At 57.7% G+C, this 24,193-nt stretch overlaps 2 protein-coding genes across 2 annotated transcripts; one reads left to right on the top strand and one right to left on the bottom strand.

The window, feature by feature from the left end:
- The first annotated feature begins 11,401 nt into the window (after positions 1-11,401).
- Positions 11,402-20,368, top strand: SEMA4B (semaphorin 4B). Its single transcript, XM_090263637.1, is given in 12 exon segments — positions 11,402-11,490; positions 11,667-11,729; positions 12,909-13,007; positions 13,556-13,667; positions 13,882-13,995; positions 14,110-14,261; positions 15,517-15,667; positions 16,652-16,862; positions 16,963-17,078; positions 17,245-17,411; positions 18,625-18,710; positions 18,926-20,368. Coding segments are annotated over 12 exon segments (2,082 nt in total). The 3' UTR covers positions 19,648-20,368.
- Positions 20,369-21,063: 695 nt separating this feature from the next.
- CIB1 (calcium and integrin binding 1) lies at positions 21,064-24,172 on the bottom strand. Its single transcript, XM_090263747.1, has 7 exons — positions 23,924-24,172; positions 23,758-23,792; positions 22,678-22,786; positions 21,919-22,069; positions 21,682-21,800; positions 21,522-21,610; positions 21,064-21,319 (listed from the first exon to the last, which is right to left on the bottom strand). The coding sequence occupies exons 1-7, from the start codon at positions 23,972-23,974 to the stop codon at positions 21,298-21,300; spliced, it is 576 nt and encodes a 191-aa protein (XP_090119873.1). The 5' UTR covers positions 23,975-24,172; the 3' UTR covers positions 21,064-21,297.
- Between the last annotated feature and the right edge of the window lie 21 nt (positions 24,173-24,193).

The raw sequence follows: 24,193 nt of genomic DNA on the forward strand, positions 1-24,193 counted from the left end.
CCCCAGTGGACACGGTGGGATCCCCCCAGGGCCTGGGAGCGACCATACTAGGGCTGGGGGCAGTGTGGGCGCTGAGATTCCCAGGTTCTGGAAGCCAGGATGGTCTTGGTAGTGACTGAGGAGGACCATCCTCATGGACCAGGTGCCCCTCCTGATCCCACACCTGCTTCTGTGGCCCCGGCACCCCTTCCAGACCTCTGCTGCCCGCTTCCCTTACCCCCCTTTCACCTGGTTGCTTCTCCAATTCCTCTCAAATTCAGAAGGACCTGGATTCTAAGCCCATTTCCACTACTGGGCCCCTCTCCCTGAGCCCCGGTTTGCTCATCTGCAAAATGGGTACAATCACAGGTACCGTGCAAGCCTGTCTTGTAGATTTCATGAAACTAGGTGTGTTACCCATGTAACACACAACGTAACGTCTAGGTGCTCGGTGGAGGCTGTTTCTCCAAGACTTTTAACTTGCCAGTTGTCACCCTGTGTGAGCTAGAAAAGGGACGTATACAGGAGAGGTTTCAGACTGACACTGACCCGGAATTCCTTCTCTTACCACCCCTGCCCCTGAAAGCACTCTACTTTACAAAAGGAAAGAGGAGCGGAATCAGCACTTCAGTTAACCTAGTGGCCCCAAGTAACCCTCTCTAAAACGTGGCCCCAGAGTGCTGAGAAGGTGTCTTGGCTCACGTCCTGCCTGAGCCATGTGACCTTGAGCAAGCTGCTTAACCTCTGTCCCTGGACCTTGATTTCCTCGTCTGCAAAATAGGAATGACACGCTCCCTGGCCTCAAGGTTGCGAGGAATAAATCCAGTTTATGTTTGAAAAGTCCTCGGGACCGGGCTTGGTACACAGAAACCGCTCAGGGAGGGTTGGCTGTCATTGTTGTTCCGTGTGGGGCACAGGCTCCGTTCCGGCACGGCCTGCGCAGAGCAGGGGAGACCCTGCCTGGGCTGCTGGGTCGCTTTGACCGCAGCCCCTGAGGTGCTCGTTCTTGTTCAGGGAGGGCACGCGGGTGTCCTCAGACCTGGGCCTGCTGCTTTGCTATTATCCTGTTGTGCGCACAGCTCTCTTTTGCCCTCAAACCCTCTCAGCTTTGAGAGGAAGTGACAGGAGGTGGGGACACATGCTCCAGGGACCCCACTTATGGCCCCGGGAAGGCTGGGCTACTGCACGGGGCACGGCACATGTTGCCACTGGATGGGGGCTGCTCACAAGGTGACTATATTGGGGATCCCTGAGGAGGAACCGAGAGGACCTGCTTTTTCTACTTTGTGGTGGTTACCCACCGAGCTGCGAGACCCGGCCCACTTCCTCAAACTCTTGACTGCACACATGCCCGCCCTCCCCCCCTGCACAGGTCACTTGGTGCTGCAGGCTGGGGTTCTGAGTCATCCCAAAATTCACATGTTCCATTGTAACCCCCAGAGGGCTGAGACACTTGGGTTCCCCTGTGAGGGCCCCCCGAGGTGGGACACGTTTTGTGCACTGTGCAGGGGTTGAAACGCCGTCCACACTCTGCTCCCCGAGCTGTGGATCCTGGAGGAGAAAGATCCCCCGCTGTTTTTTTTTTCTTTCCCCTGAGGCTGGGTCTGCCCAGAGGGGATTTCTCTTTTCTGGCCCCGCCAAAGCTCTGGCATCGTTGAACAGCACCCGGGCACCTGAACCGGCGAGCTGCGCACAAGCCCACGCGCTACTGAGCTGCCCGCCGCCCCGCGCTTCCTCCTGTCTAAGTGCAGGCTCTCCTAGCGGGTTGCTGCCCCAGAGGGGAATGTCCTGGTGACTGAACAGGCTCACCTTCCCAGCTCGGCCTGAGGCAGCTTCCTGCCTCATCCCTGGGGGCTCGTTAGATGTTCCTGGCAGCCTGCCCATCCCGGGCAGGCCCACGGTGACCATTGAGACCCTGGACCTGGGTCCCAGGGCCCCTCCGTCACAGAACAGGGAGAGAGACACGGAACTAGAGCCCACACCCCCTTCCTTGTCACCTGCCCTCCCCTCCTGAGTTCTCCCCCAAGGGTCTGCGTGTCTAGAGACAGTGGGCTGTGTCTGTGGCTTGGAACAAACCCCTGAAGTGGGGCATCCTTCCTATGGAACCCTCATTACTGCCCATCAGATTCCTGGGGCCACCAGGAGCGGGTGCCCCACTTGTGGCCAGGCCTCGATGGGGAACTGGGGGGCTCCAGGATCAGCAGAGGAAGCTGAGGCCTTAAGAGGAAGTGACTTGTGTCTGAAAGAGACACTTCAAAGCCGAGTGTGGAGTTGGGGTTCTGTGGGGTTGGAAGCTGAGCGGTCTGGGGCTCCAGGGCTGAAGGGTCTGCTGCGGCAAGGGCAGGGGGTGCGCCGCGTGGACGCGAGAGCCCGAGTGGGGGCCTCCCTGCCTGGCCATGTGGGAAGACACAAAGATCTGCTCCTCTGGTTCATGAAAGTGTCCCTGGGTCCCCTTATTTGGGCAATTAAAAGGAGTGATTAATTCCCCTCTGGCCTGAAGTGCCTGCCTGGGAAGCTCTGGACACAGCGTTTCCAACCCAGATTGGAAATAAATTCGCAGGCCTGGACCCGGCAGCCAACAAAACCCCATTGAGCCAAGAGAACGGCACAGGCTTGGATCAGCGGCTTGTCCTCTGACCCTGGAGCGGGCACCCAGGGTCACCGCTGCTCTGAGAAACCCCCAGTACAGGCCGCTTTTTTTCTTTTTAATCTTCATCCGAGGATATGTTTATTGAATTGAGAGACGAAGTGAGAGAGAGACAGACAGACACTGATGTCTGAGAGAAACATCCATCCGTTGAGTCCTGGATGTGCCCAACTGTTGATCAAACCCGCAGCTTAGGTATGTGCCCTGACTGGGTATTGGACCTGGAACCTCTTGGTGTACGGGATGACGCTCCAACGACCTGAGCCACCTGTCTGGGGCCAGTCCACTTTAGAATCTCTTCCTGGCTGGTTGCTGGTCTCCCGCCAGCGTTTGTCTTCAGCGCGGTCCCTGGCGCTGCCATCTGCCTGGACGGAGCTGGAGATGTGGGTGCTGATGGCCGGTGTGGAAGACGAACTTGCCCGTCTCACTCACTGCCCAGCCCGGGCGAACTCCCGCCTCCTCTGGGCCCGTGCTCACCTTGGTAAGGTGGGAGCAGGAGGAGGAACCCTCTGGCGGGCTTCGGAGAGGAGGAGGTGAAATTGTGGCTGTGAAGTCGGGCGCCCCGCCTGGCACGTGTGACAGCGTCCCCAGTGAAAGGCGGCGGCTCCTGTTGTCCTTGGTGAAAGTGTCCTGTCTGCCCAGCCTGGGGAGGTTACCTGCAGTCATTGGGTAGACGCTATCGGGGCTCTGGCTGGGTGCTGCTCCTCCGCTCGGTGCCAAGACCACCAGGCCAAGGAAGGAAATGGTGCAGACCCACCCCGGCCCTGGGGAGAAGGCAAAGATGATTGGAGGTCACCCCACAGGTGCTACTTCATTTAGCCCACCTTTCTTTTAAAAATATGTTTGTTTATTTTATAGAGACAGTCAAGAGAGAGGGGGAAAGAGAAACATTGATTGGTTGCCTCCCGTACACGCCCCAACCAGGGATCAAACCTGCAACCTAGGCATGTGCCCTGACCGGGAATCAAATCTGCAACCTTTTGGTGTTCAGGATGATGCTCCAACCAACTGAGCCACCTGGCCAGGGCTCCCCTACTTTTCAAGGGCTCCTGGTTCAGCTCATTTAAAGCCCCGTTTTCCCTGCAGAACCTCCTCTGCCCAGGGCTGGCCACTCCTCTCTCCTCCCTGCCCCTCGCTGGCTCTGCTCTGCCCTCTGTATGACCCACGTTCAGCCGGGTGTTGGGATGCCCGTGTGTCAGCCCAGAAAAGCTCCAAACTTACACAACTTTGGGGGCACATCTGGATACACCTGCTCGTTCATCCTCCAGACTAGAGAGTCAGAGGGTGGTGGCATGGGGCTGGGAGAGAAGGCTGGACTTGGGTCATGTAGTTCGTCACTCCTTGCCATGTCCCCTTCTTAGGGCCTGTGGTCCCTCTCCGCTGTGGGTGCTCAGGGTTGGTGGAGAGGCCCTGCTGTGGCCCTCCCCCGGGGCATGGGGTGAGAGGAGCCAGCAGAACGTGAGTTTCCGCAGCCCAGGTCGGCCTGTACTCAGCCATTCCTCCCGTTCTCCCCAGCTGGCATTCCCTGTGTCCAGGGCGGGGAGTGGCTGTCCTGGGACGTACACCTGAGGTCCCAGAGCAGCATCTCCTGCCATTTCCAAGGTCACAAGTCAGCCCTCCAGCCCTCGGGGGATGCTGCCAGCATCCTCGCGGGTGTGTCCCATGTTCAGTGCCAGGGAGAAGGCAGCAGGTGGGTGGCAGGTGTGGCCGCTGGGGGCACCAGGCTTTGGCTGTCTCGCTTGCACCTGCATGGTCGGTGGAATTATCCCCATTTTACAGGGCAGAGAGCCGAGGGCCAGAGACAGGAAGCGTTTCGTCCGAGTCTTACTGCTCGGCCTTTCATGCCTGTGGCCTGACCTATTCTGCCTGGGAACCTCTCTAGTCTCTGCACTTGTGGGTCCTCCGAGAAGCCCTTCCTGGCAGCCTGGTGGGGTTCCGTGGCGGGGGTGCTTTCCGTGGGGACAGTAGACGGAAACCTCTCATTTACTGGAATTCCTAAAGAAGGGCCACATGACCCCAGTCACTGCCTCTTTTATGTGGTCCCCTCCCCCGCCCTTCCCCTGAGACAGGTGCCCACGCCACGAGGGGGGAAACCTCCCAGGATGGCCCACTGCGTGCCAGGTGTGCAGGTGGTGGCATCATTCCATCTTGCACAGGTGAGGGGACCAAGGCTCAGAGAAGCCAAGCCACGTTGTCGGGGTCACACAGCTAGGAAGGTTGGGGGCCAAGCTTCGAGCCACAGCTGTCAGGTGCGAGACCCCGTTCTCCTATCTGAACAGCTGCCTCCGGCATCACCTGCGGAATGTACCAAAGTGACCCAGTCCAGCCTTGAGTAATCGACAGGCTGTGTATCTCCATCTGGTGCAGAAATCTGTTGCGGTCGCTCCCCGGATGGGACGAGGATCTAGCCGAGGCCCCAGATGGTAGTGCCATGGTTGGAAATAGGGCCAACCCCGCAGCCGTGGCCAGGGACGCGGTGCACGGTGGATGGGGGGGCAGGTGTCTTAGGTGTTTGCATACTGGGGGCAGCGGGCCAAGTTCAAAACCCAGCTCCCCCACTCTTCCCAGCTGGGTAACCATGCATGTTGCATGTTATGGTCCTCTCACCTGAAACACACACGTGCTAATGTGCATGTCACAGCCGCCTTGCTGGGATGATAGGCGTTAATCATGCAAAGTGCATATTACGTGCCCCAGTGTGGCTTTAGCTCTTGGAGGGACAGAGGCCCAGGAGAGTGTCAGGGAGCAATGAAGTAACCCTTGAGGCTGGTGTGGCACACACCTGGAGCACGGGACCTCCACAAGGGCACGTGCCACGGAGGTCACGCCCCTCGGCAGCTGGGGTCTGGCAGTGGGTCAACGCCTGGCCCCTGAGGGCGGGCGAGCGTGGGGCTGGTTGGGGCCGACTCCCAGTGAGTGGGAGGTCAAAGGTGGAGACCACGTGGGGAGGCCCTTCTCTGAAGGTTTTGCCTGAGAAGGGGGAGAGAGGCACATATTTCTAGGATAAATACCGAAGGAAAAAGCTGCTTTTTGCGAGGCAGAGGTTGACACAGAGCTCAGTCTCTGTGAACATGGGGGAGCAGTGGGACGTGTTTATGCCTGGTGGCCCCACTGTCCTCAGCAAAAGAGGAGATATCCGTGAGTGGAGAAAGGTGGACCCTGGGAGCCTCGGGGGAGAGAAGGGGTCATTAGGGAGCAGCCTGCCCCCACCCAGCAGAGGCTGAGGGAGCCGACCTTGGTCCTGGGTGGGGTGGGGAGAGGTCAGGCGCCCGCGGTGATGGCAGCTCATTCATGGCAGTTCCTGGGTTAGGGCTCGACTGGCCAGATGGGCACAGGCAGGCCTGTGAGGGGCTGGGGCCACCTGAGGTGTTGGCAGGTGCTCTTGACCTGGTGGATGGGGACACAGCGGAGGCCTACCTGGACACCCCCCACCCCCCCGATCCCCCGATGCCCTGAGGCTGGGCTCCCCGGCCTTCCTGCCTCTTTCTTGGTCACCTCAGTCCATGGGGAGGACTTTGGGCACACAGCCCCACTTCCTGTCAAGGACTCTGCCCTGGCACGGGTTTGCTGATGGCAGATGGTGCCCACCACTCTGGCTCGTCGGGCTGCCCTGTCCATGTCTGGGTGGTGCGGAGAGATGACAAGCGCCCGGGTCACTGGCTGCCCTAGTTTATCCCTTGAGTCAGCATCTTGCCTGGGAGGCATCTCCTGCTGTCACAAGCGGGTCCAAGGGTCCTCCACTGGCACTCTGGGGAGCAGGTGCTCCTCCTGGGCCTCTGGGAGACTCAGGGACTGTCCCTCCCCGACCCTCTCTGGGACCTTGTGAGTCCCACTGAGCGGGAGTGAGCCGGCTGCCGCCCCTGCCCAGGACAGCTTCCTGGTTCTTGACTCCCCTGGAAGTTGGCCTCATCCTGCTGGGGCCTGCGGAGGGCGGGACATGAAGGACAGGTCAGCTGCAGTGTAGAGCCACACAGAGAAAGGGCAGGTGGGGCTCTGAGTCATGTCCCTGCTGGTGGGGGGCAGAGGTTGGGGTGGGGATGTGCTCAGCCCTCTTGCAGTCTCACCTGATTATTGCAAGCTTCCAGCTGAGTCACCAGGAGAGCACAACCTCTAGGTGAGGCTAAGGACTGAGCTGTTCCCGCATCACTTCCTGCTGGGACCCTGGACCTCACCCCTGGCGGGGGAGTGGGGCCCTGCAGGTGTCTCTGACATGGCTGAGGTCCTGTGACCTGTGAACCCCAGGCCGGCCCCCATCTGGACAAGCCACCGGCTGGCGCCTGCCGGGGTGGGTGCAAAAGGTTTCACTCCACCCGGGAAAATGGCCACAGCCTCAGGCGGCCTGGCTTTCTCTGTTTCAGACCAACGCTGGGTATGACTGAACGAGGCAGAACAAGGCACCCTCCGCCACTGCCACATGCAGCGTGGAAGCTAAAGGCCGACCTGAGGTGTGCAGCACACTCGGGCATCTGAGGGCACAAACACCCCCTCCCTGTCACCTCCACACAAACAGCACCCCGGAGCGAACGCAGGCACGGACAAGCCTTGCCGTGGGGCGCACGCGCATGCGTGCACACACACACGCACACACACATGCAGGCGAGCAGGCAAGCTCAGGCAGGGCCCACGCAGACGGCTGTGCTGGGACTGGAGGTGACCCCGGGCACTGGCCACCCAGACAAGGGCACCTCTCAGCACCAGGGCGCGGGGGCCCAGCTCACACACTCAGCACATGATGGACACCTTCCCGCCGCCCTATGATTGGCCTTGGGACCCTTGTGTGACCAGCTGCAGGCTTGGGAGCAGCATTGTGACCGAGGAGGAGGACAGGGAGGTGCAGCTCCGCCTCCCCGCCCTGCTCCTCAGCAGCGCTTGCTGGGCTGGATTTTCCTGCAGGGCTTGGGGTTTTGTTTTTGAGCCGCTCGGGCGCTGGTCGTGTGCCAGACGCCGTGCCGGCCCAGGGCGACGTGTGTGGAGTTGTGTTGAGTAAGCACTCGGCAGACGTGGCTCATTATGTGTGTTGTTATTTACATACATAATCTTGTTTCCTTTCATAGCAGCCCCGTGAGGCGAGGTGCTATTATCCCCACTTTACAGATAAGGAAAGTGAGGCTCTGGGACGGGACGCGGCTTGTCCTGGTGGCCAAGGGCTCGTGACAGAGACGGGGTTTGAACCCAGGCCTCTGGCTCTGGGGTCTGCGCCCCTAATCTGTCTTGTTGAGACTCTTAGTTGGAAAGCCAGCCCTGGTGCAGTCCGCAGGGCGGGGGAGGACTGGTTGGGGGCAAGGCCTTCAGGACATCACAGCCTTGAGTGTGACGGGCACAGGGCAGGGGGACGCAGGAGGTGACCCCAGAATGGAAGGCGTGGTGCCAAGGGCCCTGCACCCAGTTCTCTGAGGCATTCTTGTCCCTGTATCATGACCCTGTTCTCCCAATGTGACTGCAGGGTTGGGGTGGGAGAGGCCCTGAGCATCTGGTTTGTGGGGAGGGCTGGACCGGACTGGGGATGCGCAGCTGGTGTCCTGGCTGCCCCACCAGCCAGCTGTGCTCTGGCTGCGTGACCCATGGCTGCTGCCCACTCCCTTCCAGGCCTGAGTGGGGCCGAGCCGCCACCTGCACTTGAGCTTTTTATCTCTGACCTTTGGCATTTCCGTATTATCTGGGCAGGTGCCCAGAGCAGCCTCCTGCCCAGACACAAGTGCCCCTCAGCTGGCCGGTAGACGTGGGCAAACTCAGACCCGCCCTTGCTTTCAGGAAACCAGAGGAGGAAGCCACAATAGCATCCTGCCCCCGTCTCAGTGACTCCTGGGGGGCTGCTGTGAGGTTTATGTTTGTGTGTTATCCCCACGATGCACGTGAGAAAAGCAAAGCCGAGGGAGATGGAGTGCCCACTGCCTACGGGGGACGCTTCTCACAGTGTGGGTCTTGGACCTTCCACTCCAGAATCACCTGGGAGCTTGTCCACCTGCACGTTTTTAGGCCCTGTCCTGGGTCAGCAGCATCACGGTCCGGCAGGCCCTGGATCCACAATTGAGGTATTCCGGGTGATTTTGCTGCACCTTGCAGTTTGCAGACTGTGGTTCAGGAAGCCGACCTCCTGAGCCTCCCGCTGCAGCCTCATTTTTGCTGTGTGGCTTTGTGTAAGTTGCTTAACCTCTGAGCTTTGATTTCTTCATTTCGTCTGGGGTTGCTGTGAGCTGGCAAGGAGTTGATATCTACAACTCATTTAGTGTGATGCCTTCCCAAGTGGATGCCGGTGGCCCGTGGGAGGGCTCACTCAAGGATGGTGGCTTTTTCCAGGAGCAGAGCACAGAAAGGCCAGCTTGTCATCATTACAGAGCGCAAGCAACATAATGGGGAGCCAGTGTGTCGGGAAGTTTTTGGTTGGGAGAAGTGGGAGGTTAGTGCTGGAAATGTTCCTTGGGCCTCACGGTGTGCCCATAGGGAGTGGGGAGGAGTTGGGAATTTGAGGCAGAAGACCTGGAGTCTGGTGCGATTCTGCACTGAAGAGTCCAGAGAGGCCTTAACTTCTCCAACCACAGCTGTCCTGCGTGGTTTCAGCTGCAGGGTTTGGACCCTGGACATTAGGCAGGACTTTCCCCTATGACTTCCCAGTGCAGCCCAGTTCCCACTCTGGTTCTAGGAGGGAGGCTTGTCATTGCCGTGTGTTCCTCCTCCTGGGCAGTGAGGACAAGGTAACTCCATTTCCCTTTTCTCTTTGGCCACTGGAAGGCCCAACACTACCTGCTTAGGGGACCCAGTCCTTCCTTTCTAGTCTCAGTGTTTTCTTCCAATTTGTTTTTTTTTTCTCTGCGCCCGAATTTAGTGTTTATATTCCACAGCTGCCTTTCCTTTGTGTTTCCTCACTCTTGTGGAACCAGGCTGGGGGTATGTAAAATCGCTCACCGTGGAAACACACACACGGAGCATCTTCACAGCTGCTCTGTGGGCATGTGACCCTTGGCTTGCTCTGCTTCATGAGACTGCTGTCTGCGTGGTCATGACCCACGGGTCAGTTAGGAGGTGCCTGAGTTGGGGCAGGGTGGGTGGGGCTTTGCGCTGGCTTGTCTTTTCATATCAGCTGCACAGAATTTTTAAAATAATTTCTCTCCAAATCCATTTGTCACTCAGAGCACAAACGGTACCCTGGTGGATAGGTGTGTGTGTTTATTTCCATTTTCTTCTTCCTCTGCTCTTTTACTGTTTGTGCGTCACCCAAGTGTGACCTGCAGTGAGTCACAAAATGATAAGTTAAAAAGGGGTGGGGGAAGTTTCCTGCAATTCCACCAGGGCTACCACAGTTCAGCATTTTGTGATTCATCTGTCTGGATTTATTTATTTATTTATTTATTTACTATGTTTATATTTTTCCCGAACACCCACAAAAAATAGAATCTAACTAGACATACTGTTTTATAACCTCCAGTTTCACTTAGTGGTATATAGTAAGTATGTTTCCTTGTTATTACATATTTTGTAACAATGAGAGGTTTTAAAAAATTATCTCGAGGTATGTGCACATAACTCTGTTTTTTAAAAATGGATTTGAGAGGGAGAATAAGGGAAGAGAGAGAGAGAGAAACATTGATTTGTTGTCCTACTTATCTGTGCATTCTTTGGTTGATTCTTGTATGTGCTCTGACCGGGGAACAAACCCACAACCTTGGCGTATGGGGACAGTGCTCTAACAAGCTGAGCTCCCCGGCCAGGGCCACATAATACTTTTTAAGTATAGGACTAACTGTAAAAAGCAACAGCCGCCTCAGTCTGCCCCTGCCCCAGGCCTGGTTAAACGGGGCCTCTCTGAATCACTTAGACTTCTTGTTATCCAGTGGTTTCCTCTGTGTATTTAAGTGAAATGGTCATGACCCTGTTTTGTGGCTTATCTGACGCACTGATGTGCTGCGGAGAAGAGTAAGGCTTTCTAGCACGTACGCCCTTTCTCACCTTCTCCAGACATGTTCTGCCACCCCCTTCTGCTCCCTTTGCGATTTAAATTGATAGGCACGAACCCCTATTTCTTGTCCCTTAACCTTGACAGCAGCTTGCGGCCCTTGGCTCTCAGAGGACCGTAAAGAGACTCTTCTAACTGTCCTGTCCCCAGCAGAACAGGCTCCGTCTGGTGTCTGTTCAAGTCCCCAAGGTCGAGGCTGATGACATGAACGTCCTGTTTAATAACCATAAATCTTCCACGCATGCCTGCAAGGTGGCGCCAAGGGTGGAAGACCACTGTCCGCATTTCTGCGCCACTCAAAGCCCTCTCCTTTCTTATATTCTGACCTGGCTCTGTAACCATCTCTTTGTGTTTGAGTTCACTTCATATGTCGACCATGCCTTTTTAAAAAAATATAACTTGGCTTGTTTTTCTGGGGCTTCTGAAGAAACACCATTCTTACCAGCTGCTAGTGTTCCAGCCAATGATCGCATTCTGTCCCCTGTGGTTGGACATTTAGGTTGTTTTGATTTTTCATTATAATGGATGGTGCTGTCATTAATTTTCTTTTCCATTCATCTCTGTGCCTCTGTTTCTTGCATAATGTTTGCGAGGTGGGAATGCAGCTCCCCCATAAGCCTGACCCCCTCATCCCCAGCCCCTCACCACCCACTGCCGCGCTGACCTGCCTTCGCTCTGATGCTCCATTATAGACATTGGGATTTTGTGGGAGGAGCAGACCCGAGTCATGTCCATCTTCCTCTCCCTAGACTCTGAAGAGCGGCCATTCCTCAGATTCCAAGCTGAAAATATCACCAACTACACGGCCCTTCTGCTGAGCAGTGATGGAGGGACCCTGTACATGGGTGCCCGAGAGGCCCTCTTCGCGCTCAACAGCAGCACCAGCTTCCTGCCCGGCGGAGGGTACCAGGAGGTGAGAGGTGATGGCTGGGGCTGGGCAAGCCGGGCCGAGGACAGCAGCAGGGAAGGTGGACGGGAAGACTGACCTCCTGGGCCCGGGCATGATGCAAGCAGAGAGGGGAAAGGCGTGGAGAGGCGGGGACCCTCCACACCCACCTGCACCCTTACCTGCCCCCTCTCCTTCCCCAGCTGCTGTGGCGCGCGGACGCGCAGAGGAAACACCAGTGCAGCTTCAAAGGCAAGGATCCGCAGGTGAGCCAGCCCCGGAGGGTGGCCTGGGCTGTGGTGGGACGGAGCGTAGTGGATGGAAGGAAGTGGGACTGGGAGCAGACGCAGCCAGCTGCACTGGGCAGGACAGGACAGGACAGAGGCTGCTGAGGTGGCCGGGCCTGGCTTTGCATAGATTTGTCTCTCTGAGCCTTAGTGTTTCCATCTGTAAAATGGGGCTAGTGATGCCTGCCTCACTGGACCTACTAGTGTGAGTGACGATTCCGTAAGGTAATAGGTGTAAGGCACCTGGCACAAAATAAGTGATAAATAAACATGAGCTTCCAGCAGGAGCAGCGATTGGGTAGGGACAGGAGTCGTGTTCCTCCACACATGGCCTTGAGGTGGCAGGTCTGACAGGTCTTGGTTGGGTTTTGGCCTGACCAATGGGGGCGGGTCTGATCCAGCCTGGAGTTCTCCTGGAGGGCTCCCCACTGTTCCCAGAAGCCTCTTGGTCCTGAGTCCAGCAGGGGCGGCTGAGGCGAAGGCAAACACCAGACTTGGGATCAAGGCAGAGGTTCAAGTCCCGATCACCCCTGACTTCTCTTCTTCCGCACAGATTATTTGTTAAGCACTTGCTTTGTGCTCAGGTCCCTTTAGACACTGGAGGTCTAATTGTGATACAGAAGACGGAACAATAGGCAAAAATCAGTCCATTTAAAAGGTAGTCAGGTTACACGCTTCGTTTAAAAAATGGAGGGTGGAGTTTCCAATAATGAAAAGGGGACGGTCTCCAGGGAGAAGGGCTTGGGGAGCTATTGGAAGCTCGGTGGGAGGCGCTACCAGCCTCGGCTGATTGTGCGTCTGAGGCCAGGGTTCAGGCTGAGTGCTCCTGCTCTGGGCTGTCGCTTCTCCCCCTCGTGGGTGGGGAGGGACCATCCGTTTGCACTGTGGTTCTGAAGAGGGCTTTCAGACGTGACATTCTCTGCCTCACCCCAGGCCGAGAAAAAGGTTGCTAGCCACAGAACTAACTGAGCCCCAAGGTCCCCCTCCAGTGCACGTGGACACGTTTGGGGTCCTTGCTCAGCTCAGTCTGGGTGGCTCCGGCTTCTGGATTCTCCAGTGTCCCCCGACTTTAGGCCTCGCCCCCAGCCTGGGCCTTGGGTCTTGGTGGTGCCCCCTGGTGGCTGGCTTGGGCCTGACAGCCTCTCCCTCTTTCCCCAGCGTGACTGTCAAAACTACATCAAGATCCTCCTGCCACTCAACAGCAGCCACCTGTTCACCTGCGGCACGGGGGCCTTCAGCCCCCTGTGCACCTACATCGTGAGTGTCCTTCCTCAGCCGGGCTGGCCTGGGAACCTCCGCACTTCCTGCCCCAGGGAGCTGTTCTCCTGCACCGACCGCTGGTGCAGGGCAGGGTCTAGCAAGGGATGAGGCCCCAAATGCCCCTCGGCTTAGCCTGTTGGAAAGAGGGGTGCACGTGATCACCCAGGCAGTAAGGTCCCGGCTGACCTGCGGCTCACGCCCTGTGCACGCTCCCCCACGCCCTATCCCCGTGCATCTGGCCCTGCGCTCCCCGTAGCGGAGGCTGTGGATTGCCGCACCAGCCAGACATGGGTTTGCATCACGTTGCTGCTCCTTCCTGGCGCACACCTTACTGAGCCTCATCCCTAGGGTGACTAGTGCCCGCCGCCAAGGTCCGTGCCAGACGGGCCGCACTGTGCCCTGCGTGCCTCGGTGGGGAGGACGGCCTGGCTGACCTATTCCCCCAACACCCTCAGAGTTGTTTTTCCCAGCATCCTCCTCCTTGCCTGCCGCGCCCACTCGCTCCCTGGCGTGCGCCTGAGCCCACCTGTCTGCTCCCCTAACAGAATGTGGAGAACTTCACGCTGGCACGGGACCAGGCGGGGAACGTCCTCCTTGAAGATGGCAAGGGCCGTTGTCCCTTTGACCCCAATTTCAAGTCCACGGCTCTCATAGTTGGTGAGTGCAGGGGGCAGGAGGGCTCTGCTGAGGCTCCGTGGGGGTGAAATGCAGGTGTGACCTTGGGCTGCCCTTGGGTTTGGCTTCTCCGATTTCCCGCTCCCTCCTCTATGCCCCCCAAGCGAGGGGCAGGGCTGGGGCCACTGCAGGTCTGAGCGGGAAGAAGGGGCCCTGCCGAGGGGCCCCCGTTCCCATGGGAATGTTTTCTTGGCAGATGGCGAACTCTACACTGGAACAGTCAGCAGCTTCCAGGGGAACGACCCAGCCATCTCCCGGAGTCAGAGCCGCCGCCCCACCAAGACCGAGGGCTCCCTCAACTGGCTGCAAGGTGAAGCCCTGGCACTGCCCGCCATGGGCAGGCTGGGAGCCCTGGGAGCGCGGCCTGAGCGTCTCGCCCCTTGGGATTCCCAGGCTGACTCTGTGCTCCCTGCGGCCCCCACAGACCCGGCGTTCGTGGCTTCAGCATACGTTCCCGAGAGCCTGGGCAGTTTACACGGGGACGATGACAAGATTTACTTCTTCTTCAGCGAGACGGGCCAGGAGTTTGAGTTCTTTGAGAACACCATCGTGTCCCGCGTCGCCCGCATTTGCAAGGTGAGCGGGGTGGGCCACACAGAGCCCCCAAAGGCTCCTTGGGTCCAAGGTCAGGAAACGCCAGGAGGTCCCGCTTCTGTGACCTTTTCTTGTCCTCCAGGAGGAACGGCTTAGCTAACGGCTTTTCTGTCCTTGGAAGTCAGAATATTATTGTTTTCTCTGATGTAAAAAATGTGAAATACAGAACAGAGAAGTACCGTATTTTTCGCTCCATAGAATGCACCTCACCATAAGACGCACTAGGTTTAGAGGAAAGCAAGAAGAAAAAAAAAATTCTGAACCAAATGGTGTACTAAAATATTTAATAACATATAACAGAATAATATTTCAACCACGTAAAGTGAACAGCACTCAACAGCGTTATTAAGAATCATCATCACTGTCATTAACAAATGAGGAGAGACTTTAAGGTTCAAGTGCTCTTCTAGTTTTCTGGGAGCCCCAGGTCAGGTAATACACATCATGGTCTGTGACACAATATGTGCTCCATAAGACACACAGACATTTCCTCCCACTTTTGGAGAAAACAAAAGTGCGTCTTATGGAGCAAAAAATACGGTATATACAGGTATCACAAGACAAAGCCCTGTCCTTTATGTATTCGCCTGGGGATGGGACCTGCACGTTGCCTCCAAGTCTTCCTGCTTTTATTGTATTTTTTTATTTCTTGACTTTTAGAGACAAAGAAACAGACATTGATTTGCTGTTCCAGTTTTTTATACTGCTTTCATGGGTTGAGTCTTGCATGTGTCCTGCCCAGGCTTTGAACCTGCGACTTGGGCGCATGGGGGTTATGCTCTAACCACCTGAGCTACCTGAGCTACCCCACCAGGGCCAAGTCTATCTGATTTTATATGGATCTCAGGCCTGGTTTTGGTTGGCCCGTCCTCCCTGGTGTCTGTCTCAGCTTCTGCTGGGGAGGGGACAGCGAGGAGCGCCCAGTCCCCCACCCGAGTGCCCCAGCCCAGCCTCTCTCTCCCTCCCCCAGGGCGACGAGGGCGGCGGGCGGATCCTGCAGCAGCGCTGGACGTCCTTCCTGAAGGCCCAGCTGCTGTGCTCGCGGCCTGAGGACGGCTTCCCGTTCAACGTGCTGCAGGATGTCTTCACGCTGAGCCCCGGCCCCCAGGACTGGCATGACACCCTGTTCTACGGGGTCTTCACATCCCAGTGGTAGGGCCTCCGGACCCAGCTGGGGACGCGAAGGGCAGGGGAGGGGCTGCCGGGCTCCTGGGCTCATGGGCCGTTTGTCTGGCAGGCACAGAGGGGCCACCGAGGGCTCTGCCGTCTGTGTCTTCTCCATGGAGGACGTGCAGAGGGCCTTCAGCGGCCTCTACAAGGAGGTGAACCGCGAGACGCAGCAGTGGTACACCGTGACCTACCCGGTACCCACGCCGCGGCCCGGCGCGGTAAGCATGGGGTCACTGGGCTTCTCTGAGTTCTGTTTTCTCATCTTGAAAGCAGGGACAAAAGCCCAGTCCCGTTGGTCCCCCTGGGGTAGACGTGACCGTGACTGTCGGAATGCCTTGGAGCCTGTCTTGGGGTGGGTGGGTGTGTCACTTACGTGTGCCCCCCACCCCCAATGGTGGTGAGCTCCTTGTTTAATTATTGCATGAGGAGTAGCCAGTGCTCCCTACAGAGCAGACAGCGCAAGTGTCCTAGAGTTCGTCACCAACCCCTGTGCCTCACTGGTCAAGGGTCACCCCTGGGTATTAAGTCTCAGGGGCCAGAGGCGGGTTTAATGGTGGGCACACTGGGAGCACCAGGCGCGTGCCCTGGGCTCCGACTTCTGAAGGGTCTCGCAAAACCCCAACTTAACACTTTTTTCTAATGACGCCCAGTTTGGTTTCATATGTGCAATTTTAATTATGTTCAAGTTGTAAACTTGCGGGACCCTTCAGAAGTCGGGGCCCAGGGCGTGCGCCCGCTGTGCCTGCCATTAAATGCACCTCTGCATGGGGCTCTTCCAGGAAGGATGCTCAGGGCCCTTACAGGAAGGATGCTCAGGGCTCTTACAGGAAGCCCAGGCAGTGTGGGAGCTAACTGCAGGCACCCTCACGGCCCCCCCTCCCGCCCCCCACATTTGGTCAGTGAGAGATGCTAATGGAGCAGGAAGTATTGTCCGCTGCTCCAGGCCTGGGGGAGGGGCAGGGAACAGCACAGCAGGGAAACCTGCCAGCAGGGCCCTTGGGTGCCCACACCCAGGGCTTTGCCCTGTGGCCTCCAGATCAGCACCTTGGCTCCACAGACCTGCGGCTTCTGAGGGTGGGGCAGACACCCTGCCTTCCTCTGCAGAAGCAGTCCTGGCAGGACCTGCGGGCCATCCACCCACCTAACTGCCCCCCTGCCCTGCGTGCGTGCCACTGGCCTCACGCTGCCACCTTCTCCTTCAGTGCATCACCAACAGCACCCGGGAGAGAAAGATCAACTCATCCCTGCAGCTCCCAGACCGCGTGCTGAACTTCCTCAAGGACCACTTCCTGATGGACGGGCAGGTGCGCAGCAACCTGCTGCTGCTGCAGCCCCAGGCCCGCTACCAGCGCGTGGCTGTTCACCGTGTCACTGGCCTGCATGGCACCTATGACGTCCTCTTCCTGGGCACTGGTGAGTGCGGGCAGTGCGGCGGGCTGGGGAGCTGCGGGGCGTGGCTGCGGGGCGTGGGCAGCAGGCTGCTCCCAGGGCCTGAGTGCTGTCCTTCCTGCAGGGGACGGCCGGCTGCACAAGGTGGTGGCCGTGGGCCCCAGGGTGCACGTCATCGAGGAGCTACAGATATTCCCGCCCGGACAGCCCGTGCAGAGCCTGCTCCTGGACCCCGGCAGGGTAAGCAGGCAGACTAGGGGGTCGGCGCACTTGGGGTGCTGCTCTTGCTGACAGCTGGCAGCAAGGAGGGTGTCTGGGGGCATGAGAAGGGGCCCTGTTGGGCAGCTGAGCCCGGTGGGGCTGTGGGTGGTGGCCCTGGCTGCCGCTCATGCCCGTGTCTGCGCAGGGATTGCTGTACGCGGCCTCGCCCTCGAGTGTGGTGCAGGTGCCCGTGGCCAACTGCAGCCTGTACGAGGCCTGTGGGGACTGCCTCCTCGCCCGGGACCCCTACTGCGCCTGGACGGGCTCCCGCTGCCAGCCCCTCAGCCTCTACCGCCCGGAGGCGGCCTCCAGGTGAGCGCCCCAGCCCACCTGCCCCTCCCTGTGCACTTGGCCTCGGAGCACCTGCCCCAGGCCCTCTGTAGACTCTGCATGGCTTCACTTGTGACCGTGGTCTGGGCATAATGTAATTTTTAATCCGCTCCCCTTCTGACTCCCAGAAGTGTTATAGTTGAGACAGCGAATTCTTTGCCTTACCCACCCGTAAGGTGGGGACATGATTTGGAAAGTTACGAAGTGTCACGGCTGTGGAAAGCTTGGCGGGGAAGTCCGGGCTGGCATGTGAGTGTGTCTAAGTAACAGAAGATGAGGGCTGTGCAGCAGTCCATTAACAAACCCGTGAAAAGTCGTTTTCAGCAGAACTTGTCTGGGTTATAAAACATTCATAGAGAAAACGTAAGAAACAGAGCTAAGCCCAATGAAAATATAACGACCCCTAATCCCGCCACCTAGAGAGTCACAGTGAGAATTAGATGTCCGTCCTCCCAGATTTCACACATATGTGGGAAACAAAAAAGCGTGCGTTTTAGGGAGAAACGGGACCTGCCCCACTTGAGGTGTCCTTGCTTCGCGCAGGGGACGCCTGGTGCCGGCTTCGTAGTTCACAAAACCACATGTGAACACACACTCCTACCATGGGACACACCAAAAACGCTCCATCGTGGTCCCTGGACTGTCGGCGATTTTTACAGTATTTTTATTAATTTTATTGATTGATTGGTTTTTGAGAGAGAGAAATATTGATTTGTTGTTCCACTTATTTATGCATTTACTGGTTGATTCTTGTCTGTGCCCTGACTGGGGATTGAACCTGCAACCTTGGTGCACCAGGACAACGCTCTAACCAACGGAGTTACCTGGCCAGTGCCTATAGTATTTTCAGTCTTTGTGCTTATTGAGTATTTCTGAGTTTTTCTGAGTGTATCAAGAATTACTTTTCTTATTTATTACATTTTATTAAACAAGTCAGTGCATGTCCATTGATTTAAACAAGACAGCTGTCTACATACAAAGCCAGGTGTCCTTCAGGACTTTTTCTAAAGGCTTGTGTTGCTTTTGTAGTTCAGGGAAGTAGTTTAGTAACTTGTATTTGAACTACTGTGAGACAGAGGAGATGCTGACCTGCCTTTTACTGCTGCTCTGGGCCTGACGGTCCCTGAGCCCGGGGCCTTGGGGGGCAGGCTCACGGGGCATTCCTGGCCTATCCCAGACTGTCTTTGGTCTTCAGGTCATGGATCCAGGACATCGAAGGGGCTAATGCCAGGGACCTCTGCAACAGCTCCTTGGTCAAGCCCCGGATGGCTGTACCTGCAGGTAAGGTGCCTGTCAAAGGATGGAGGGAGGCAGGGCCACATTGCTGGGTAGGTTCCTGAATCCAGGCACTGGTGGGTATAAATGTCTTTCCTCCCATCCCCGCAGTCCTCAGAGTGGCCACTGTGGCCTGATGGGCAGAGCCCTGAGGGAGGTGGGGGAGCTGGGGCTGCTGTGGAGGCCAGGCCCCCTTTACCCTGCGCCTCTCCTGTCCCCAGGTGAGAAGCCATGTGAGCAAGTCCCATTCCAGCCCAATACAGTAAACACCTTGGCCTGCCCGCTGCTCTCCAACCTGGCGACGCGGCTCTGGCTGCACAATGGGGTCCCTGTCAGTGGCTCCGCCTCCTGCCGGGTGTTGCCCACTGGGGACCTGTTGCTGGTGGGCAGCCAGCAGGAGCTGGGGGTGTTTCAGTGCTGGTCTCTGGAGGAAGGCTTCCGGCAGCTGGTGGCCAGCTATTGCCCAAAGGTCGAGGACATGCTGGCAGGCCGGAGTGGACACGTGCCTCTCACGTCGCGGGTGAGTGCACCTTCCCACGGCAAGGCCAGCTGGGCCACGGACAAGTCCTACTGGACCGAGTTCCTGGTGATGAGCGTCCTGTTTGTGTTCGCCTTCCTGCTCCTGATTTTATTCATCCTCTACCGGCACCGGGATGGCATGAAACTCTTCCTGAAGCAGGGGGAGTGTGCCAGCGTGCACCCCAAGACCCGCCCTGTGGTGCTGCCCCCTGAGACTCGGCCACTCAATGGCGTAGGTCCCCCGAGCACCCCGCTTGACCACCGAGGCTACCAGGCCCTGTCGGATAACTCCCCGGGGCCCCGAGTCTTCACGGAGTCAGAGAAGAGGCCACTCAGTGTCCATGACAGCTTCGTGGAGGTGTCCCCGGTGTGCCCCCGGCCCCGGGTCCGCCTGGGCTCTGAAATCCGGGACTCAGTGGTGTGACCGCTGACTTCCAGAGGAGGCCACCCTGGCTTCAGGGGCCGTGAGTGCTCGGAGAGGGTCAGCTGGACTCTGCTCCTCGTGGTGCACAGCCCTGGTGTGCAGCCTTGGTGCCCAGCCCTCGGGGCGGCGGGGCCAGGTGGCCCGCTACTGTTCAAGCCCCGAGGCCCCTCCCGCCCGGAGAGCCGTGGTCCTGGAGGTCCCGGTTGAAGATGGATGCCTGACTAAGTGGCCAGAACAGTGCTCCTTGTGTAAACTGAGCCTCTTTTTTAAGGAAAAAAGAAACCATTAAAAATGTGAAATGCGAGACAGCACAGACTGCCACACACTCAGCCGCTTCAGTTCTGGCCCCAGCCTCGCAGCCTCGCAGCCTCCGGGGGCTTCAGAGACATCCAGTGTGGTGGTTTGACCCAAGAGTCGGGAATCCCTCACCAGCTGGCCTCTTCCAACCTCTGCCTTATCCTACTGCCACGGGCGGCCCCAGCCACGCAGAGCCAGGGGCCAGCTCGGACTCCGTGGGTCCTGCCTGGCCAGCTGGTCAAGTTGTTAGTGGCCATCATCCTGTCACCTCAGGGACCAGAGGGCTCCGTGGGCACTGCAGCCATAACAAGGCCCTGGGCCTGAGCCAGCTCTGGCCCTTTCTGGCCTGTATCAGGCTGTGGCCACGTGACGGTGGGCAGCGTGAGCTCAGGAGAGTTTATGACGACATTCACCTTTCCCTCGGAATGCTACAAAGAGACTCTGTTGCCGGCCTTCTTCCATCCAGCCTGGAAACACGTGCGCCCCTGCCCTGGCCTTGTCCTGAAGCCTGGTCCCCCTTTCCCACACTTCACCTGCCTCCACTCCAAGGGATACTGACACTGCCCTGCACGTGGGCTCCATGTTTTCATGGGTTTTGTATTTTTTTAAATATGCACTTTATGTTGTTCTTTTTTAAATAAAATCTGAAGAACTGAAACCACGGCCCTTCCTCTTAAAGGACTGTTGCTTCTTGAGGTTGGTCTAGTTTTCTGAGCTCTGGGGGGCTCAGAACCTCCCATTTCCAGGGGCTAGTGGGCCAGGGCCAGCGTTGCCTGGCTGACTGCCTCTCAGCCCCTTACTCTGTTCCGGGGTCAGGGCACAGGGGCCAGGGTGTTTTGTTTAACTCTTTTAAGAATTTGTTTTATGTTTAAAATGCTCACGCAGTAAATTCTTTTTTCTTTTGGTAAATAGTTCTGTAAATGCTAACGCGTAGAAATTCATGTAATCACCGGCGTACAGCAGGGTTCCATCCCCCACACTGCCCCTTCCTATGTGCTGCCCCACGAGGACTTCTTGCTGGTCCCGTCTTTAGAGGTTGGCCAGTCCCAGGATGACCGAAGTCTCCTGCAAGTCTAGTCTTTTCATATACTGGCGTTTCCAGAATCACATGCAGGGCCAAAACTTTTAACTCTTTATTACTGATTAGTAGAAACAAACAGAGTGATGGCAATGGCAGTCAGAAGGGGTGAGGCCCTGCCATGGAGGGTCCTCCCCTGCCCGGGACAAGACTTCACGGTGCTAGCTCGACTGGGCCGGCTTGACCAGCCCTTGCAACCCAGACGTAACCTTGGCCACAGCTCAGCGGTGCGAAGGTTATTCCACGGAGTGCTGGGGAACAGGCTCGGGCTCCTGTCACAGGACGATTTTGAAGGAGCTGAACAAGAGAAGAGTAGGTTGGATTTTCTGCCAGAAGAGGAGGGTGAGGACTAAACCCAAACTTACCCACCTCTCCCCTGAGGCCCTCTGGAATGGGCTGCATCTCACATCTGTCAATCCCCTTTGGCAGGGCTTTCATTGTGCCTGTCGCCATAAAAACGTCCCAGCCCCAGATGCCACAGATGGGACCCCTGTCATACCTGGCAAAGTCTGGTGAACGGGAAATGACGTGCTGGAACTCGGAAAGGTTGATGGTCCCATCCCGATCAATGTCGGACTCTTCTAGGATCTGGGAAAGGGAGAGAGTCAGACCAAAGCCTTCCCACGGCCCCCCGGCCCGCCCCCGGGCCAGCGGCTCACGTTGTCAATGAGCTGCTTCATCTCTGAAGCACTGAGCCGCGTGTCCTCGCCCTCCCCTGTGAGGCAGTTCACAAGCTGGCTCAGGTCTTCTCTGTTCAAGGTCCCATCATCATCAAAATCTGGAGGGCAGACACCGGAGCCCAAGAGGATGTGGCCAGGATGAGTTCCAATGACCCCAGCTCCCAACCAGCACCCCCCGGGAGGCCACGGTGCCTCCAGGCTCCTCCCGGTCCTCACCAAAGATGCGGAAGGCGTAGTGGGACTTGATGTCTGGTGTGGCCGTGTCACTGAACACGCTGAGGAGGTCCAGGAAGTCCTCAAAGCTCAAGCTGTCTCTGGTTGGGGAAGTCGAGAAGACCCTGCAGATTCGCTCCTTGAAGGGGTTGGCCTGGATAGATAGTCTCCGTGAAGGCCACAGGATGCAGCCCAGGTAACACTCAAACCCTACAAGGAACTGACTGGAGGGAACATCACAGGACCCGCACCATGAGCGCAGCGTCATGGGCAACAATGACCAGTGCTTTGTGGAAGGCAGGAGGGCCAGTGACCCAGCTGGGGAGGGGGCAGGGATGGCTAATGGAGCCAGAGGTTAACCCATAGGTAGGCCTGGGGGCAGGGAAGGAAGAGGAAGCCATCCTAAGCAAGAGAACATCTAATTAAACACTTAGTGTGTTACATGCACAAGGCCAAGCCCTTTGCATAGAAATTTTCACAGCAGCCCTATGGAGAGAGAGGCAAATGGCCCATGGAATAGGGTTTCTCAATCTTTAAGGTAGCTCAACTGTTCTTTTAAAAGGACAAAACTTCTTTTGAAGCTCCAAGAATGTGTTTCTGGAATCCCAATCTGAGAAACACCGTTCTACTTAACTCCACCGAGTGATACAGGTAAAGCCCTTGGCCCCAGGAAATTAGGGCTAAACAGAGAAGAGACGAGAATGGGGCCAGTGACTGCATGATCACAAGACAAACAGCAGAGGTGGGGCGGGGGGCTGGCACCTTGAGCTCTGGAAGGCTGAGGATCTGCTCCAAGGACACTCGGGCCTGCAGGGACTCCTCCACACTCCGGTGCCCCTGGGGCAGCAGCTCACAGAACCGCCTGTGGGCTCTGGCACAAAGAGGGGAACCTGTTGCCCACTTTCCTGTGCGTGTGACCTCCCCACTCCCTGCCTCGCTGCCCATTGCACGCCAGGTGAGGAGCTAAGCCATGTACAGAGAATTTCTGAGTCATCAGGCTTGATAAGCCACAGGGAGATACATCCCAAGACAGTGCAGGCTGGGCGTCTGTTCTAGCAATGGGTTATTCACTGTGTGCCAGACGCTATGCTGGGCACCGGTTCTAGAGCTCCCTGAGGGATGCAGAGCTTGGGGAAGGAGCCAGAAGTTGGCTCAGAAAAACAGGGAGAAATAAGCAAAACTCTGGGATTTGCTGTTCCTCAAGGCCTCCCTCGTTAGCAGCTACCCTGAACTATATCCTCTTGGCAGCGCCACCACTCGCCGCGGGGATTTCTTTAGCTAAGGGAGCCCTGGCTACATAAAGCTGCCAGTTCAATTCCTTTCTCGGAGTGTAGTCTCAGGCAAGGTACCAGACTTCTCTGGACCTCTTTCGTTGTCCCCGTACCTCCCTCGGGAGGATTAAGTTAGGTAATGCAGGGTAATTTAGCACCGTTCCAGGCGCAGGGTGAGTGCTCCGTAAGCATTAACGGTTCCTGTATTATTCAGGGAAAGTTGGGAGAAGGAGCCACACTCCCCAAGGCGTCCCCAGAGAGCCACAGCAGCCCCCACCGGGCTGGGGCTGGAGGTTCGGTTACGCAGAAGCCAGCGTAGCACTTGGTCAAAGAGCGGCCAACTTTGGCCGCAGGCTGTACAGCTGGGTCCCCGGCACCGGCGGGGAGGGCGTGCCGGTAGCAGGGCGCAGACCAGGGCTGCGGGCGCTGGGCTCGGGTTCCGGCTCAGCCGCCGACCTCAGGCGGGCCCCTACCGCTCCCTCTGGGTGGCCTCAGTTTCCCCGTTGGTAAAAGAGCCCCCCCGAATCTGTCTTTAGAGGATCCCGGAGGCGAGGTTCGAGACAGCACTTACAGGAGGATTTCCTGCTTGGACAGGAACGTCAAGTCCTGGAAGGCAGAACAGGACTCGGGGTCAGCGGGCCGCCCGGAGGCCGCGCCCGCCCTGCCACCGGCTCCGGGACGTCGCGCCCGAGCGCAGGCCCGCGCGCAAGCTCCCCGGGGCCCGGCGTCCCGCGCACCTGGTACTCGGCCAGCAGCTCCTTGGACAGGCGGCTGCCCGAGCCCCCCATCACTGCGCCGCGCTCACAGTTCCGCCAACTCGTCTCGGGACGCCGGCAACTTTCTCACTTCCGCCCTCGGGCCGCGTCACCGCCCTGTCCCCGCAGCAACCGCTTCTAGAGCCGCCGCTCCCGGGCCCGCCCCCTCCTTGAAGCTCCCGGGAGTTCCCAGACGGTTCAGCCGTCGGCTGCCGGCTCCTGGGTGGTGGTGGGGTCCCCTGGAGCACTGGA

The sequence above is a fragment of the Furipterus horrens genome, unplaced genomic scaffold (genome assembly GCF_987537825.1).
Source record: "Furipterus horrens unplaced genomic scaffold, mFurHor1.1.pri manual_scaffold_16, whole genome shotgun sequence".
Classification (NCBI taxonomy): Eukaryota; Metazoa; Chordata; class Mammalia; order Chiroptera; family Furipteridae; genus Furipterus; species Furipterus horrens.